Source organism: Sander lucioperca, chromosome 13, assembly GCF_008315115.2.
Source record: "Sander lucioperca isolate FBNREF2018 chromosome 13, SLUC_FBN_1.2, whole genome shotgun sequence".
In the NCBI taxonomy this organism is placed as follows: Eukaryota; Metazoa; Chordata; class Actinopteri; order Perciformes; family Percidae; genus Sander; species Sander lucioperca.
Genome location: NC_050185.1, coordinates 26,709,451 through 26,724,450, shown reverse-complemented (window position 1 = coordinate 26,724,450; position 15,000 = coordinate 26,709,451). Strand labels below are relative to the sequence as shown.

General features: G+C 44.8%; 2 protein-coding genes across 2 annotated transcripts in view; both read left to right on the top strand.

The window, feature by feature from the left end:
* The window catches only part of LOC116063573 (complement C1q-like protein 2), a 417,866-nt gene that overhangs the window by 369,919 nt on the left and 32,947 nt on the right, over nucleotides 1–15,000 (top strand). The gene's annotated exons all lie outside the window — the stretch shown is intronic.
* The window catches only part of LOC116036158 (dachshund homolog 2-like), a 15,259-nt gene continuing 13,845 nt past the window's right edge, over nucleotides 13,587–15,000 (top strand). Inside the window, exon 1 of the mRNA XM_031279650.2 lies at nucleotides 13,587–14,180. Within this exon, the coding sequence (XP_031135510.1) occupies nucleotides 13,657–14,180 (524 nt within the window). The 5' untranslated portion in view covers nucleotides 13,587–13,656. The remainder of the gene's footprint in view (nucleotides 14,181–15,000) is intronic.

Here is a 15,000-nt window from a genome sequence, read left to right as displayed (position 1 = left end):
TCTGCAGAGGAGAGAGAGGTCAGTGGGATGTTGAGGTTCTCTGTCTGTCCTAGTTACTGTCCTTATTACACTATGACGAGGTAACATGGTCCTAGTTACTGTCCTTATTACACTATGACGAGGTAACATGGTCCTAGTTACTGTCCTTATTACACTATGACGAGGTAACATGGTCCTAGTTACTGTCCTTATTACACTATGATGAGGTAACATGGTCCTAGTTACTGTCCTTATTACACTATGACGAGGTAACATCGGTTTTACATTCTATCACCCCTTTAATTATATTTGAATGCCGTTGTGTTGTTGTGTAGTTGTGTGGTTGTGTGGTTGTGTGGTTGTGTGGTTGTGTGGTTGTGTGGTTGTGTGGTTGCGTGGTTGTGTAGTTGTGTGGTTGTGTGGTTGTGTGGTTGTGTGGTTGTGTGGTTGTGTGGTTGTGTGGTTATGTGGTTGTGTTGTGTGGTTGTGTGGTTGTGTAGTTGTGTGGTTGTGTGGTTGTGTGGTTGCGTGGTTACGTTGTTGTGTGGTTGTGTGGTTGTGTGGTTGCGTTGTTGTGTGGTTGCGTTGTTGTGTGGTTGTGTTGTTGTGTGGTTGCGTTGTTGTGTGGTTGCGTTGTTGTGTGGTTGTGTTGTTGTGTGGTTGCGTGGTTGCGTTGTTGTGTGGTTGTGTAAAAATGTAAAGGTGTAGTCTATGTAAAGGTGTAGTCTGTGTAAATGTGTAGTCTATGTAAAGGTGTAGCCTATGTAAAGGTGTAGTCTATAAGGTGTAGTCTATGTAAAGGTGTAGCCTATGTAAAGGTGTAGTCTATGTAAAGGTGTAGCCTGTGTAAAGGTGTAGCCTGTGTAAAGGTGTAGTCTATGTAAATGTTGGGGCGTGACAAACATAGAGACTAGAGCCAGATGAGGAGGAGCTCGTTGAGATTCTCCTGTTCTCAGAAGCAGTTTAACATGGTGAGATCTGCAGAGGAGAGAGGGGTCAGTGGGATGTTGAGGTTCTCTGTCTGTCCTAGTTACTGTCCTTATTACACTATGACGAGGTAACATGGTCCTAGTTACTGTCCTTATTACACTATGACGAGGTAACATGGTCCTAGTTACTGTCCTTATTACACTATGACGAGGTAACATCGGTTTTACATTCTATCACCCCTTTAATTATATTTGAATGCCGTTGTGTTGTTGTGTAGTTGTGTGGTTGTGTGGTTGTGTGGTTGTGTGGTTGTGTGGTTGTGTGGTTGTGTGGTTGCGTGGTTGTGTAGTTGTGTGGTTGTGTGGTTGTGTGGTTGTGTGGTTGTGTGGTTGTGTGGTTGTGTGGTTATGTGGTTGTGTTGTGTGGTTGTGTGGTTGTGTAGTTGTGTGGTTGTGTGGTTGTGTGGTTGCGTGGTTACGTTGTTGTGTGGTTGTGTGGTTGTGTGGTTGCGTTGTTGTGTGGTTGCGTTGTTGTGTGGTTGTGTTGTTGTGTGGTTGCGTTGTTGTGTGGTTGCGTTGTTGTGTGGTTGTGTTGTTGTGTGGTTGCGTGGTTGCGTTGTTGTGTGGTTGTGTAAAAATGTAAAGGTGTAGTCTATGTAAAGGTGTAGTCTGTGTAAATGTGTAGTCTATGTAAAGGTGTAGCCTATGTAAAGGTGTAGTCTATAAGGTGTAGTCTATGTAAAGGTGTAGCCTATGTAAAGGTGTAGTCTATGTAAAGGTGTAGCCTGTGTAAAGGTGTAGCCTGTGTAAAGGTGTAGTCTATGTAAATGTTGGGGCGTGACAAACATAGAGACTAGAGCCAGATGAGGAGGAGCTCGTTGAGATTCTCCTGTTCTCAGAAGCAGTTTAACATGGTGAGATCTGCAGAGGAGAGAGGGGTCAGTGGGATGTTGAGGTTCTCTGTCTGTCCTAGTTACTGTCCTTATTACACTATGACGAGGTAACATGGTCCTAGTTACTGTCCTTATTACACTATGACGAGGTAACATGGTCCTAGTTACTGTCCTTATTACACTATGACGAGGTAACATGGTCCTAGTTACTGTCCTTATTACACTATGACGAGGTAACATGGTCCTAGTTACTGTCCTTATTACACTATGACGAGGTAACATCGGTTTTACATTCTATCACCCCTTTAATTATATTTGAATGCCGTTGTGTTGTTGTGTAGTTGTGTGGTTGTGTGGTTGTGTGGTTGTGTTGTTGTGTAGTTGTGTGGTTGTGTCGTTGTGTCATTGTGTGGTTATGTGGTTGCGTGGTTGTGTAGTTGTGTGGTTGTGTGGTTGTGTGGTTGTGTGGTTATGTGGTTGTGTTGTTGTGTGGTTGCGTGGTTGCGTGGTTGTGTTGTTGTGTTGTGTGGTTGCGTGGTTGCGTGGTTGTGTTGTTGTGTTGTTGTGTGGTTGTGTGGTTGTGTGGTTGCGTTGTTGTGTGGTTGCGTTGTTGTGTGGTTGCGTTGTTGTGTGGTTGCGTGGTTGCGTTGTTGTGTGGTTGTGTAAAAATGTAAAGGTGTAGTCTATGTAAAGGTGTAGTCTGTGTAAAGGTGTAGTCTGTGTAAAGGTGTAGTCTGTGTAAAGGTGTAGTCTATGTAAAGGTGTAGTCTATGTAAAGGTGTAGTCTATGTAAAGGTGTAGTCTGTGTAAAGGTGTAGTCTATGTAAAGGTGTAGTCTGTGTAAAGGTGTATTCTATGTAAAGGTGTAGTCTATGTAAAGGTGTAGTCTATGTAAAGGTGTAGTCTATGTAAAGGTGTAGTCTGTGTAAAGGTGTAGTCTGTGTAAAGGTGTAGCCTATGTAAAGGTGTAGTCTGTGTAAAGGTGTATTCTATGTAAAGGTGTAGTCTATGTAAAGGTGTAGTCTATGTAAAGGTGTAGTCTGTGTAAAGGTGTAGTCTGTGTAAAGGTGTATTCTATGTAAAGGTGTAGTCTATGTAAAGGTGTAGTCTGTGTAAAGGTGTATTCTATGTAAAGGTGTAGCCTGGTTGTGTAGTTGTGTGGTTGTGTGGTTGTGTGGTTGCGTTGTTGTGTGGTTGCGTTGTTGTGTGGTTGCGTTGTTGTGTGGTTGTGTTGTTGTGTGGTTGTGTGGTTGTGTAGTTGTGTGGTTGTGTGGTTGTGTGGTTGTGTGGTTGTGTTGTTGTGTTGTTGTGTGGTTGTGTGGTTGTGTGGTTGTGTTGTTGTGTTGTTGTGTGGTGGTTGTGTGGTTGTGTTGTTGTGTTGTTGTGTGGTTGTGTGGTTGTGTGGTTGCGTTGTTGTGTGGTTGCGTTGTTGTGTGGTTGTGTTGTTGTGTGGTTGTGTGGTTGTGTAGTTGTGTGGTTGTGTGGTTGTGTGGTTGTGTGGTTGTGTTGTTGTGTTGTTGTGTGGTTGTGTGGTTGTGTGGTTGTGTTGTTGTGTTGTTGTGTGGTGGTTGTGTGGTTGTGTTGTTGTGTTGTTGTGTGGTTGTGTTGTTGTGTTGTTGTGTGGTTGTGTTGTTGTGTGGTTGTGTGGTTGTGTGGTTGTGTGGTTGTGTTGTTGTGTGGTTGTGTGGTTGTGTGGTTGTGTCCTTAAATTCCACTCTGTGTTTCCTCCGTTGCAGGTTGGTTTCTCTCTGGAGACAGGAAACAGTTTTGGCAGCCGATCACAGCCGTCCAATCAGCACACAGCGCTCGCTAACACCTCGCGCTAACGAGCTACAAAAGAGACTTTAATGTCAAGAACAGAAGAGAGGCTTCAAACACTTCACACACACACACACACACACACACACACACACACAGACACACACACACACACACACACACACACACACACACACACACACACACACACAGAGACACACACACACACACACACACACACACACACACTCACAGAGACACACACACACACACACACACACACACACACACACACAGAGACACACACACACACACACACACACACAGAGACACACACACACACACACACACACACACACACACACACACACAGACACACACACACACACACACACACACACACACACACACACACACACACACACACACAGAGAGACACACACACACACACACACACACACACACACACACACACACACACACAGACACACAGAGAGACACACACAGAGACACACACACACACACACACACACACACACACACACAGAGACACACACACACTCACAGACACACACACACACACACACACAGACACACACACACACACACACACACACACACACACACACACACACACACACACACAGACACACACACACACACACTCACAGAGACAGACAGACACAGACAGACACACACACACAGAGACACACACACACACACACACACAGACACACACACACACACACACACACACACACACATATATGACAGTCAGTCAGAGCGGCTCGAAGGACAACGTGTTCTCATCAACGGTCCGTATGATATCGTACGAAATCTCGTTGCTAGGGTCTGTTTTTAAATCTAGTTGCTAGGGTCTTTAGACGCTTGTTAGCAACCGCCTGTTTTAGGACACGTAGGCTAAAAGTTTCACAACGTGTTTATTGTCGTAGAACTAGGTGACGAACGCGTGGTAACACCACCACGTAGCTCCTATGGAGACATGTTGATGCTACCAAGCCATCACCTCCCGTTAGCATCCCATTGACTGCCATTCATTCTGACGTCACTTTGACAGAGAATAACTTTACATTTGAAGAGTTTAAAGACTCTATTTGTCCGTTGTTTATTTCTAAAGAAACACGACAATGTATAAAAGGCTCCATTACCTTGTAGCTCACGTTATGGCTCCGTAGCAGACGTTTTTATAAAAATAGGCTAACGATTGGGTCATAACCACAAGACTTACTGTCTCATAGTCACTAGCGGGCCAGGATGTTGATTGGAGGTGGGCCTCCAGAAAACTGGATGGGCCAGTTAAAATAATCTAAAAACAGCGCCTCAGTAGCCTAGCTGTGTGGCTCTTGTGTGGCTGTCCTCAAAGACACACACCTTGGCAGTCAGCCTAACTTCATTCATGTCTTTTGAACGTTCAATACACAAAAAGACGGGATTATATCTTTGGAGGGTCTGTTTCTCTCTCCATTTATTTGCCCAGCACGGCGGACAGGGAACTGTCCAAAATGATTTACCTGTTTGTTATTAATTCAGATGACAGAAGAACTGTATCGACATGAAATAACAGCAGCACTGAACACACACAAACAGCAGGAAAACGACCAAAAGATATTCCTCCTGTAGTGTGGACTCTGCTTGTTACAGCAGGAGAACACAGCAACAATGTCTTGATATTCCACTGAATCAGTCAATTCCCTTTCAAATGAAAGCAGGGACAAATAGTTCAGTCTATCTGTCAACATTGTTGCCCTGGTGCGTCGAGCACTTCTACGAGTGCTTCTTTTTTCTCGTTTGTGGTCTTGTCGGCCTTTGCCTTTCTTTCAAGCTGCTGCACAAACACAGTGTGCTCTGCGTCTTCCACGGGAATGGGAAAGTGCGTGCAGGCGGGCCGGCTGAGAGCCCTGTCTGATCTTGACTGATAAGCTCTCCCTTCAGTCCATCTATGAGCAGTCTGGACTAAGGCAGGCAGGCGCGGAGAGTATTGTTGGACCCATCCTGCATCCTTCAAACGGACTACGAGCTCTTGCCTTCTGGCAGAAGGTACAGAATCCCTAAAACTAAATTAAACTGTTTTAAATATTCCTTCGTACCAGTCTCCATCAAAATTTTAAATAGATTTGTACGATTTGTAATGATAGTCCTGAGAAGTGTGCAATAACTCGGTGTTCTGTATTTTTTTTACGTGTATTATTATCTGTAATAGCAGCTACTACTACGCACTACGAGTCCATGACAAGTTTCCCCTAGGGGACAATAAAGTATATTCTATTCTATTCTATTCTATTGTCACCAGAGGCGTCTGACCGTGGCAAGCAGGCAGCAGCTGCTCTCATGAAGCCGTATGTGTCCAGTCTGTCCAGTATGTCGTTCTATAATTTCTGTAGGTCTGAGTTTTGCTGGTCAGGTGATGATTAGCCCAGAGTAGAACCAACGTGCGTATTGTCTAACCTGGCCGGCTACTTCCTCTTGCGTGATCCACTGATATCCCAGCGCACCATCTCATGTTTATTCATCAGCTCATCTGTCAGTGCCATTACTTTATCAAATGCATCATTTTCATTCCTGCATTGTGTGTAGCTGTCCTTGAGCCCTTCAATCAGATCAATACAACCTGTAACTGACAGTGTGGAAGATGTGAGATAAGACTCATAGACATCACAACTGCACTGAATGCACCTTGACCAACCTTGGTCTATCTACATCCTGTCATTACTAGTCAAACAGTTGGACATTTTTACTCCCCAACTTGCACATTAAGTTTATCTATATCTAGTTGATCTATATCTAGTTTATCTATATCTAGTTTATCTATATCTAGTTGATCTATATCTAGTTGGTATATATTTTAAATATTGCTTGTGTATTATTCTATTATTATTTCATGTATATTGTTTCCTATTGTTTAATGTTTACTTTGTATGTGTGCTGTGTGTTTGGGATCAATAAAAATCTATCTATCTATCTGTCTATCTATCTATCTATCTATCTATCTATCTATCTCTATCTATCTATCTATCTATCTATCTCTATCTATCTATCTATCTATCTATCTCTCTATCTATCTATCTATCTATCTATCTATCTATCTATCTATCTCTCTCTCTATCTATCTACCTATCTATCTCTCTATCTATCTATCTATCTATCTATCTATCTATCTACCTATCTATCTCTCTATCTATCTCTCTATCTATCTATCTATCTATCTATCTATCTATCTATCTATCTATCTATCTCTCTCTCTATCTATCTATCTATCTATTATCTATCTATCTATCTATCTATCTATCTATCTATCTATCTATCTATCTATCTATCTATCTCTCTATCTATCTATCTATCTATCTATCTATCTATCTATCTATCACCAGTCATAAAGTTATGCAAGCTGTTTTAATATCGAAGAACGTTGAAATGCCAGGAGACACTTCAGCTGCTGCTGCACAGGACCAGGTTACGTCTCTGAGTTACAGTTAACGCCTGGGGAAGGTCTTCTACATGTTCCCCTCCTCTGTTCCCTCCTCTGTTCCCTCCTCTGTTCCCTCCTCTGTTCCCTCCTCTGTTCCCTCCTCTGTTCCCCTCCTCTGTTCCCCTCCTCTGTTCCCTCCTCTGTTCCCTCCTCTGTTCCCCTCCTCTGTTCCCTCCTCTGTTCCCTCCTCTGTTCCCTCCTCTGTTCCCCTCCTCTGTTCCCTCCTCTGTTCCCCTCCTCTGTTCCCTCCTCTGTTCCCCTCCTCTGTTCCCTCCTCTGTTCCCTCCTCTGTTCCCTCCTCTGTTCCCTCCTCTGTTCCCTCCTCTGTTCCCTCCTCTGTTCCCCTCCTCTGTTCCCTCCTCTGTTCCCCTCCTCTGTTCCCTCCTCTGTTCCCTCCTCTGTTCCCCTCCTCTGTTCCCTCCTCTGTTCCCCTCCTCTGTTCCCCTCCTCTGTTCCCTCCTCTGTTCCCTCCTCTGTTCCCTCCTCTGTTCCCCTCCTCTGTTCCCCTCCTCTGTTCCCTCCTCTGTTCCCTCCTCTGTTCCCCTCCTCTGTTCCCTCCTCTGTTCCCTCCTCTGTTCCCTCCTCTGTTCCCTCCTCTGTTCCCCTCCTCTGTTCCCTCCTCTGTTCCCCTCCTCTGTTCCCTCCTCTGTTCCCTCCTCTGTTCCCCTCCTCTGTTCCCTCCTCTGTTCCCCTCCTCTGTTCCCTCCTCTGTTCCCCTCCTCTGTTCCCTCCTCTGTTCCCCTCCTCTGTTCCCCTCCTCTGTTCCCTCCTCTGTTCCCCTCCTCTGTTCCCTCCTCTGTTCCCTCCTCTGTTTCCCTCCTCTGTTTCCCTCCTCTGTTCCCCTCCTCTGTTCCCTCCTCTGTTCCCTCCTCTGTTCCCTCCTCTGTTCCCCTCCTCTGTTCCCTCCTCTGTTCCCTCCTCTGTTCCCCTCCTCTGTTCCCCTCCTCTGTTCCCTCCTCTGTTCCCCTCCTCTGTTCCCTCCTCTGTTTCCCTCCTCTGTTCCCCTCCTCTGTTCCCTCCTCTGTTCCCCTCCTCTGTTCCCTCCTCTGTTTCCCTCCTCTGTTCCCCTCCTCTGTTCCCCTCCTCTGTTCCCCTCCTCTGTTCCCCTCCTCTGTTCCCTCCTCTGTTCCCTCCTCTGTTCCCCTCCTCTGTTCCCTCCTCTGTTCCCTCCTCTGTTCCCCTCCTCTGTTCCCCTCCTCTGTTCCCCTCCTCTGTCCCTCAGCCTGTTCTTCCAGTGTTCCAGTGTTGTGCAGGTATCAGACGCGTACTGCCACCAGTGTTGGGCAAGTTACTTTTAAAAAGTAATTAGTTACAGTTACTAGTTACTTCTTCTAAAAAGTAACTAAATTAGTTACTCAGTTACAAATTATGAAAGTAACTAATTACTTCAGAAAGTAACTATTGCGTTACTTTCAAGTACATTTTTAAATTTTTAAGGAAAAGTCTGTGTGATGTTGAAACATGCCTTCAAAGTATGAAGGTAAATATGGTGCAAAATGGGAGAGCTTGTAGAATACGATGTGAGAACTTGCAGAACAAAAAATCTGAACTTGTATGTTAAAATTTGCACTTGTAAAAATTTAATTTGCACTTGTAAAAAATATTCACACACATGTGATCTGAATTTGAAGTCATACAAAGAAAAAAAATCTGAACTTGTAAGTTGAAATTTGCACTTGAAAAATGTTGACACACCTGTATTCTGAATGTGAAGTTACAGAAAAAATATTCACAAATGTGTAGATTGATATTTACATGAACACAATGACAGCTGCAAACTTATAATGCAACATTTACTCGTATACTTTTTATTTTACTCTGGTTCATTTTCCATCACAACCACAACTCAGTGATTACAACCTCTGGAATCTGTCACTGCAACTTCACATATGAGCTCTCTCGCATCACAAAGTGGCCAATCTGCACCTCGACTTTCACAACACTCTTGACGAGACATTTGGTGCAAAACTAATTAGTACCTGTGGACTTAGGCTGTGGAGCTCTGAGCTAACAGAACGGGAAAAGCAGGGTTTCTATCGCCAGATGAGGGACAACTCTGTCTGGCTTATTTATGTAGCATGGAAACTTGGTGGAATAGCATGCTAGCGTTAGCTAACTAGCAGCCAGCCCGCTTCTAAATAAATACCTTTTAATTGTCTAAACACTTTTTAACAGTCAAACTAAAACACTGGCGGTGAGCTCCACGGCCTGCAGCCGCAGACGGACCGTCATCAGTGGGTAACAGGTGCCAAGTTTCGCATCCCTGCCGAGAATTGCATCCACTAGGGAAAATAATGATTTTATAAGGCAAAGTACTGTTTAAAAACTAGGCAATAGTAAATCTCTTTGTCATGTTCATCAATAATGATTAGGATTTTAGAAGGTTTAGAGACATCAATGTTTTATCAGACTCTGTAGTAGCATTTCCTTGCTACCTAGATGCAATTTTCGGCAGCAATGAATTCTGCAGAAATGATTGTTTCTGCCCAAGCGGGTGCAATTCTTAGCAGGGATGCACAACATCAGCAAAGCAAGCTCTGGTCATGGCCGGGGGATGGGCCGCTGCTACGGGATGTGGGGCTCTCCGTGTCCCGCTAGAGCTCCGCCTGCAGGTCGAGGTCGGCAGCGAAGCTTTCTGGCAAAAGCAGTGTTGCTACGCTGGTCGATCCCCACTGATGACGGTCCGTCTGCGGCTGCAGGCCGTGGAGCTCACCGCCAGTGTTTTAGTTTGACTGTTAAAAAGTGTTTAGATAATTAAAAGGTATTTATTTAGAAGCGGGCTGGCTGCTAGTTAGCTAACGCTAGCATGCTATTCCACCAAGTTTCCATGCTACATAAATAAGCCAGACAGAGTTGTCCCTCATCTGGCGATAGAAACCCTGATTTTCCCGTTCTGTTAGCTCAGAGCTCCACAGCCTAAGTCCACAGGTACTAATTAGTTTTGCACCAAATGTATCGTCAAGAGTGTTGTGAAAGTCGAGGTGCAGATTGGCCACTTTGTGATGCGAGAGAGCTCATATGTGAAGTTGCAGTGACAGATTCCAGAGGTTGTAATCACTGAGTTGTGGTTGTGATGGAAAATGAACCAGAGTAAAAAAAAAAGTATACGAGTAAATGTTGCATTATAAGTTTGCAGCTGTCATTGTGTTCATGTAAATATCAATCTACACATTTGTGAATATTTTTTCTGTAACTTCACATTCAGAATACAGGTGTGTCAACATTTTCTACAAGTGCAAATTTCAACTTACAAGTTCAGATTTGTTTTACAAGCTCTCATGTTTTTTTTCTTTGTATGACTTCAAATTCAGATCACATGTGTGAATATTTTTTACAAGTGCAAATTAAATTTTTACAAGTGCAAATTTTAACATACAAGTTCAGATTTTTTGTTCTGCAAGTTCTCACATCGTATTCTACAAGCTCTCCCATTTTGCACCATATTTACCTTCATATCAAAGGGGGGTGTTTTTAAATCCACATCCAAACACGCAGTGGTCCCACAAGGGCTCACCCACATCCAACGGGTGGAAAAGCATCCATCATGTGCATGTTCAATTATTTATGATAAATCTGAATATTATAATAAAATGGACACTTAATACAATGCATTATTAATAGAAACAATGTACACTAATCTAAACTATTTTAATGTTGCTGTGGGACAAAGTGAGACCAGCCTCCAATCAGATGGCCTGTATGTAGATATTATGTTTATATAGTGGATCCATACCAATAACACGCAGCTGGGCAACATTAAATGATGCTTGTTAAGCACTATACCAGAAATACATAACAAATATATACTCTCTTTGTAGTGCAAATAACGTAAGTGGCCTGATGTTTATACTTGTGCGCTGGTGTGTGCATCGAGACGGCATGTGTGTGTGTGTGTGTGTGTGTGTGTGTGTGTCTGTGTGTGTGTGTGTGTGTGTGTGTGTGGGGAGTAGGTGATAGAGCGAGGGAGAAGTGAGAGAGTGATGGTGATTATCTTCAGAGTGAGTAGTGACTCTAGAGTCATAGTGAGAGAAACTAAGAGTCTCCTCTGTTCTTTCTGACCACAGTGAGACATCTGGAGCAGGAGAAGTTAACCCTCTCCTTGATCTCATGTTGTTATAGAGAAGGAGAACCAGGAGAAGTTAACCCTCTCCTTGATCTCATGTTGTTATAGAGAAGGAGAACCAGGAGAAGTTAACCTCTCCTTGATCTCATGTTGTTATGGAGGAGGAGAACCAGGAGAAGTTAACCCTCTCCTTGATCTCATGTTGTTATAGAGGAGGAGAACCAGGAGAAGTTAACCCTCTCCTTGATTTGATAACTCCATACCTGTCTCTCTCTCGTTGACTGACTTGCTTGTGTTGTTCCTTGTGCGTCCGACTATGCGTGCTTTCGAACACCCGCCCAACTCTACCTCTGATTGGCTAACCATAACATTTTACTCAACCTCAGCCAATCGTCAGCATGTATGCGCTTGTGTCGTGCACCGCCCACTAACCAAGGAACAACAGTAAAAACAGTCTTTGCCTCTCGGCTCAGAGATCTAGTTGGTCTGATGGAAAAAACGGCTTCAAATATAGTAACGCACCGCATTTTTTGGCAGTAACGGTAACGGCGTTATTAAGATGGGAAGAGTAATCACTTAGATTACTCGTTACTGAAAAAAGTAACGCCGTTAGTAACGCCGTTATTTATAACGTCGTTATTCCCATCACTGACTGCCACTCAAGTCTTTGCACTCATCTGCTAAAATCACATAATACGTGTCCGGCTCGTCATGCAAATCTGCCTTTATTTTTTTGACAAGGAGTGATGCTGTGATTTCCAGTATCTCATTTTGTATAGCGCGGTGCAGTAGTTTACCATTCTTGGGTAATTCATCCAGTCACCTTTTTATTTCTGGTCATATTTAGAAACCAGGTCAAGTAGTTCCAAAAAGTTACCCTTGTTTAACGCGTCTGGGTTTTCCCGATGCCCACGCAATGGGATTTCTTGTTTTGCACAGAACAGGACGAGATCTACTACCATCAGGATGTGCTGTCTATGTTTTTCAATGAAGGACTTGTCGCTGGCATGGTTGTTCAGCTGGTTAATAATATTTCTCCGTCCTGGCTGGTGACTTTGCTTGAAAGCACCATTTCAGCGCTGCAGCATGTCCCTGCTGGCTTCATGTTGGCCACAAGCCTCAGAAAAATGTTCCCAGTCTTTGAAGCCCGTATTAATGAATCTATCCTCATAAGCTGCTCCAGGGAAATGACGGCAAGACTTACCAAAAACACCATCTCTTGAGATGCTGTATTCCAGACACGGGAATTTTGAGTACCACCTGTCAGAAACACTCCAATCTTTCCCTGATATGCGTGTGGCTGGGACTGTACGGAGTTTGGGCCGGCCTGCAGGCTCCTCTGTTGATGACAGGTCTTCTTGGGGAACGGCGTCTGTGTTAGGCTGCTGAACCCTGTCTCCTCCTATAACACATAGAGCTATCATAAGTTACCTCTGCCTACTGCCAGTATTATTTAACGTTGACGTTAGCATAACTGTTGCCTACTTTCCGTGCTGATGTGGGGGGGGGGGGGCTACAGGAGGACTTTTCTTGGAGCGTTTCTTGCTGAATTTAAATGAAAACAAGCTGCGTTGCGTTCCATATTAGCTAGTAGCTACCGTCTGTCTCATTGAGCTTGCTTGAAAAGCTTGCGCGCCAACGTCATTCATTTCATTGGATCACTTGCTGGTGACGATGCAGCCTGTGGGCGGGCTTAAGAGTCCACACGTGGGGTAGAAGCCGCTGATTGGCTGAGAAGCTTTCACTCAAAGCTTTCCTCTGGCTGCTTATTGGATGAACTGCTAGAATGAAAATCACTCACTACTCACTATTGGCCTGGGTCAAAATGGGCGGGCCACCCGGGCCCAATGGTAGCGCCGCGGGTGCATAGTAGAGGAATTACCGTATAGTACAGGAGAAGCTCTCAGGCAGTTTGGACTTCCATTAGCTGTTTAAGTGTAATTACTAATGTTAACTATCATTTTAGTGATCAATAATTAGCCTGTGTCTATGTTATCTCCTTACATATACCTACGCTCTCCGTCTCTGCTAGATTGGGAATGATTGAGATTTCTCTTGGCACAGCTACCAGAAGACTTCCAACTTTCAGACAGGTTGCTCACGTCACATCTACGTCTTCAAGCTCAGTTGGAGGCTGCTCAGTAACGCTCAGCCATCACCGGGAAAGAGACTTCACTGGTCTCCGTCCAGAGACACGGGACCTGCTGGTCCATTATGTATAGGCTACAGGTAACACAGACCTGACTTCAGACACAATGTGTTCAGTTCATTCTCTCAACAGTCCACTTTTATTTTATTCAGCTGTCAATCATTCTCCTGTCATAGGCCCCGCCCCGCGGCACCGTCCTCTCAGCCAATGAGAGACCTGTCCGTGTGCGGTCCCCTGCGTGTGATTGGCTGCTCTCTGATTGGCTGTGTGTGGGACAGAGCGCACGAGGAGAGAGAGAGAGAACGGACTCCGGAGTCAGTCAGAGTGGCGGGAACAGAGAGAGAGAGAGAGAGAGAGAGACAGGTGAAGAGAGAATAATCTCTGTTTTCTGCTCTAACATGGCGGGCTCCTCCAACACCCCTCTGTCCCGGACCTCCACCCCTCCCACCGACCTTCTCTTCCACTCCGATCCGCTCTACAGCGTTTCAAACCCGGCCAGCTCCCCGCGTCTACCCCGCTGCCTGGCCGGAGCTTTCCTGAGCGGTGGGAGCGGTGAGAGCGGCAGAGTCCCAGCCAATGTGAACGGGCAGAGCGGCAGCGGAGGCGGCACCGCTTCCTCTTCGTGTTCTCCGCAGTGTAAAATGGTGGAAGTTCACGGCGTGAAGGTGGCGTCGTTCCCAGTGAACGGAGTGGATCTGATCTGCCTTCCGCAGGTGTTCGAGCTGTTCCTGAAGCACCTGGTGGGCGGACTGCACACCGTGTACACCAAGCTGAAGCGGCTGGACATCTGCCCCGTGGTCTGCACCGTGGAGCAGGTGCGCGTACTGCGCGGGCTCGGTGCCATCCAGCCCGGAGTCAACCGGTGCAAGCTCATCACCAGGGCCGACTTCGAGACGCTGTACCGGGACTGTACCAACGCCAGGTGGGCACACACACGGAGCGTTTCAGGATTTATTTGAGTTTAAAATCGGCTTTTTATAAAGTCTAAAATCGGCTTTTTTGAAGAGAGTTCTGTTCAGTGGACAGTGAGAAATAATTAAACCTAAATATGGCTTTAATACTCAGTCATATTAAGCGTTTTCAGGGGGATAAGTTAAAATCGGGTGTTTTTATCAGGGAGTCTGGTTCAGTGGAGAGTGAGAAATAATAAAACCTAAAGGTGGCTCAAATACTCTGTCGCGTTTTCAGCTATTTTTTTTTTTTTAATCGGCTATTTTTTTCAGGGAGTCTGGTTCAGTGCGAATGTGAAATAATAAAATCTAATGACCGTCGTATCTACGGATCTTTTACAGGGGAGAGAAGTTTAAAATGGGGTGTTTGGTCCAGTGGAGAGGGAGAAATGATCAAACCTACAGACGGCTTTAACGCTCTATAGTACGGAGCGTTTTCATGGGAAGAGATTTAAAATCGGCTGTTTTTATCAGGGAGTTTGGTTGGGTGCAGAGAGAGCTATAACCAAACATCAAGGTGGCTTTAATACTCCGTGGTACGCAGAGATTGTAGAGGGACAGACCTTTAATATCTGGTGTTTTTATCAGGGAGTTTGGTTCAGTAGAAAGTGAGAAATATTAAAATCTAAATTGGCTTTTAGACCGTGTCTACGGAGAGTTTTATAGGGGAAGACGTTTAAAATCGTATGTTTTTATCAGGGAGTTTGGTTGGGAGGAGAAAGAGACTTAATGAAACGTGAAGACCGTACGGGCTGATTTTAGGGGAGAGAAGTACTAGAGAGGTCTGATTCA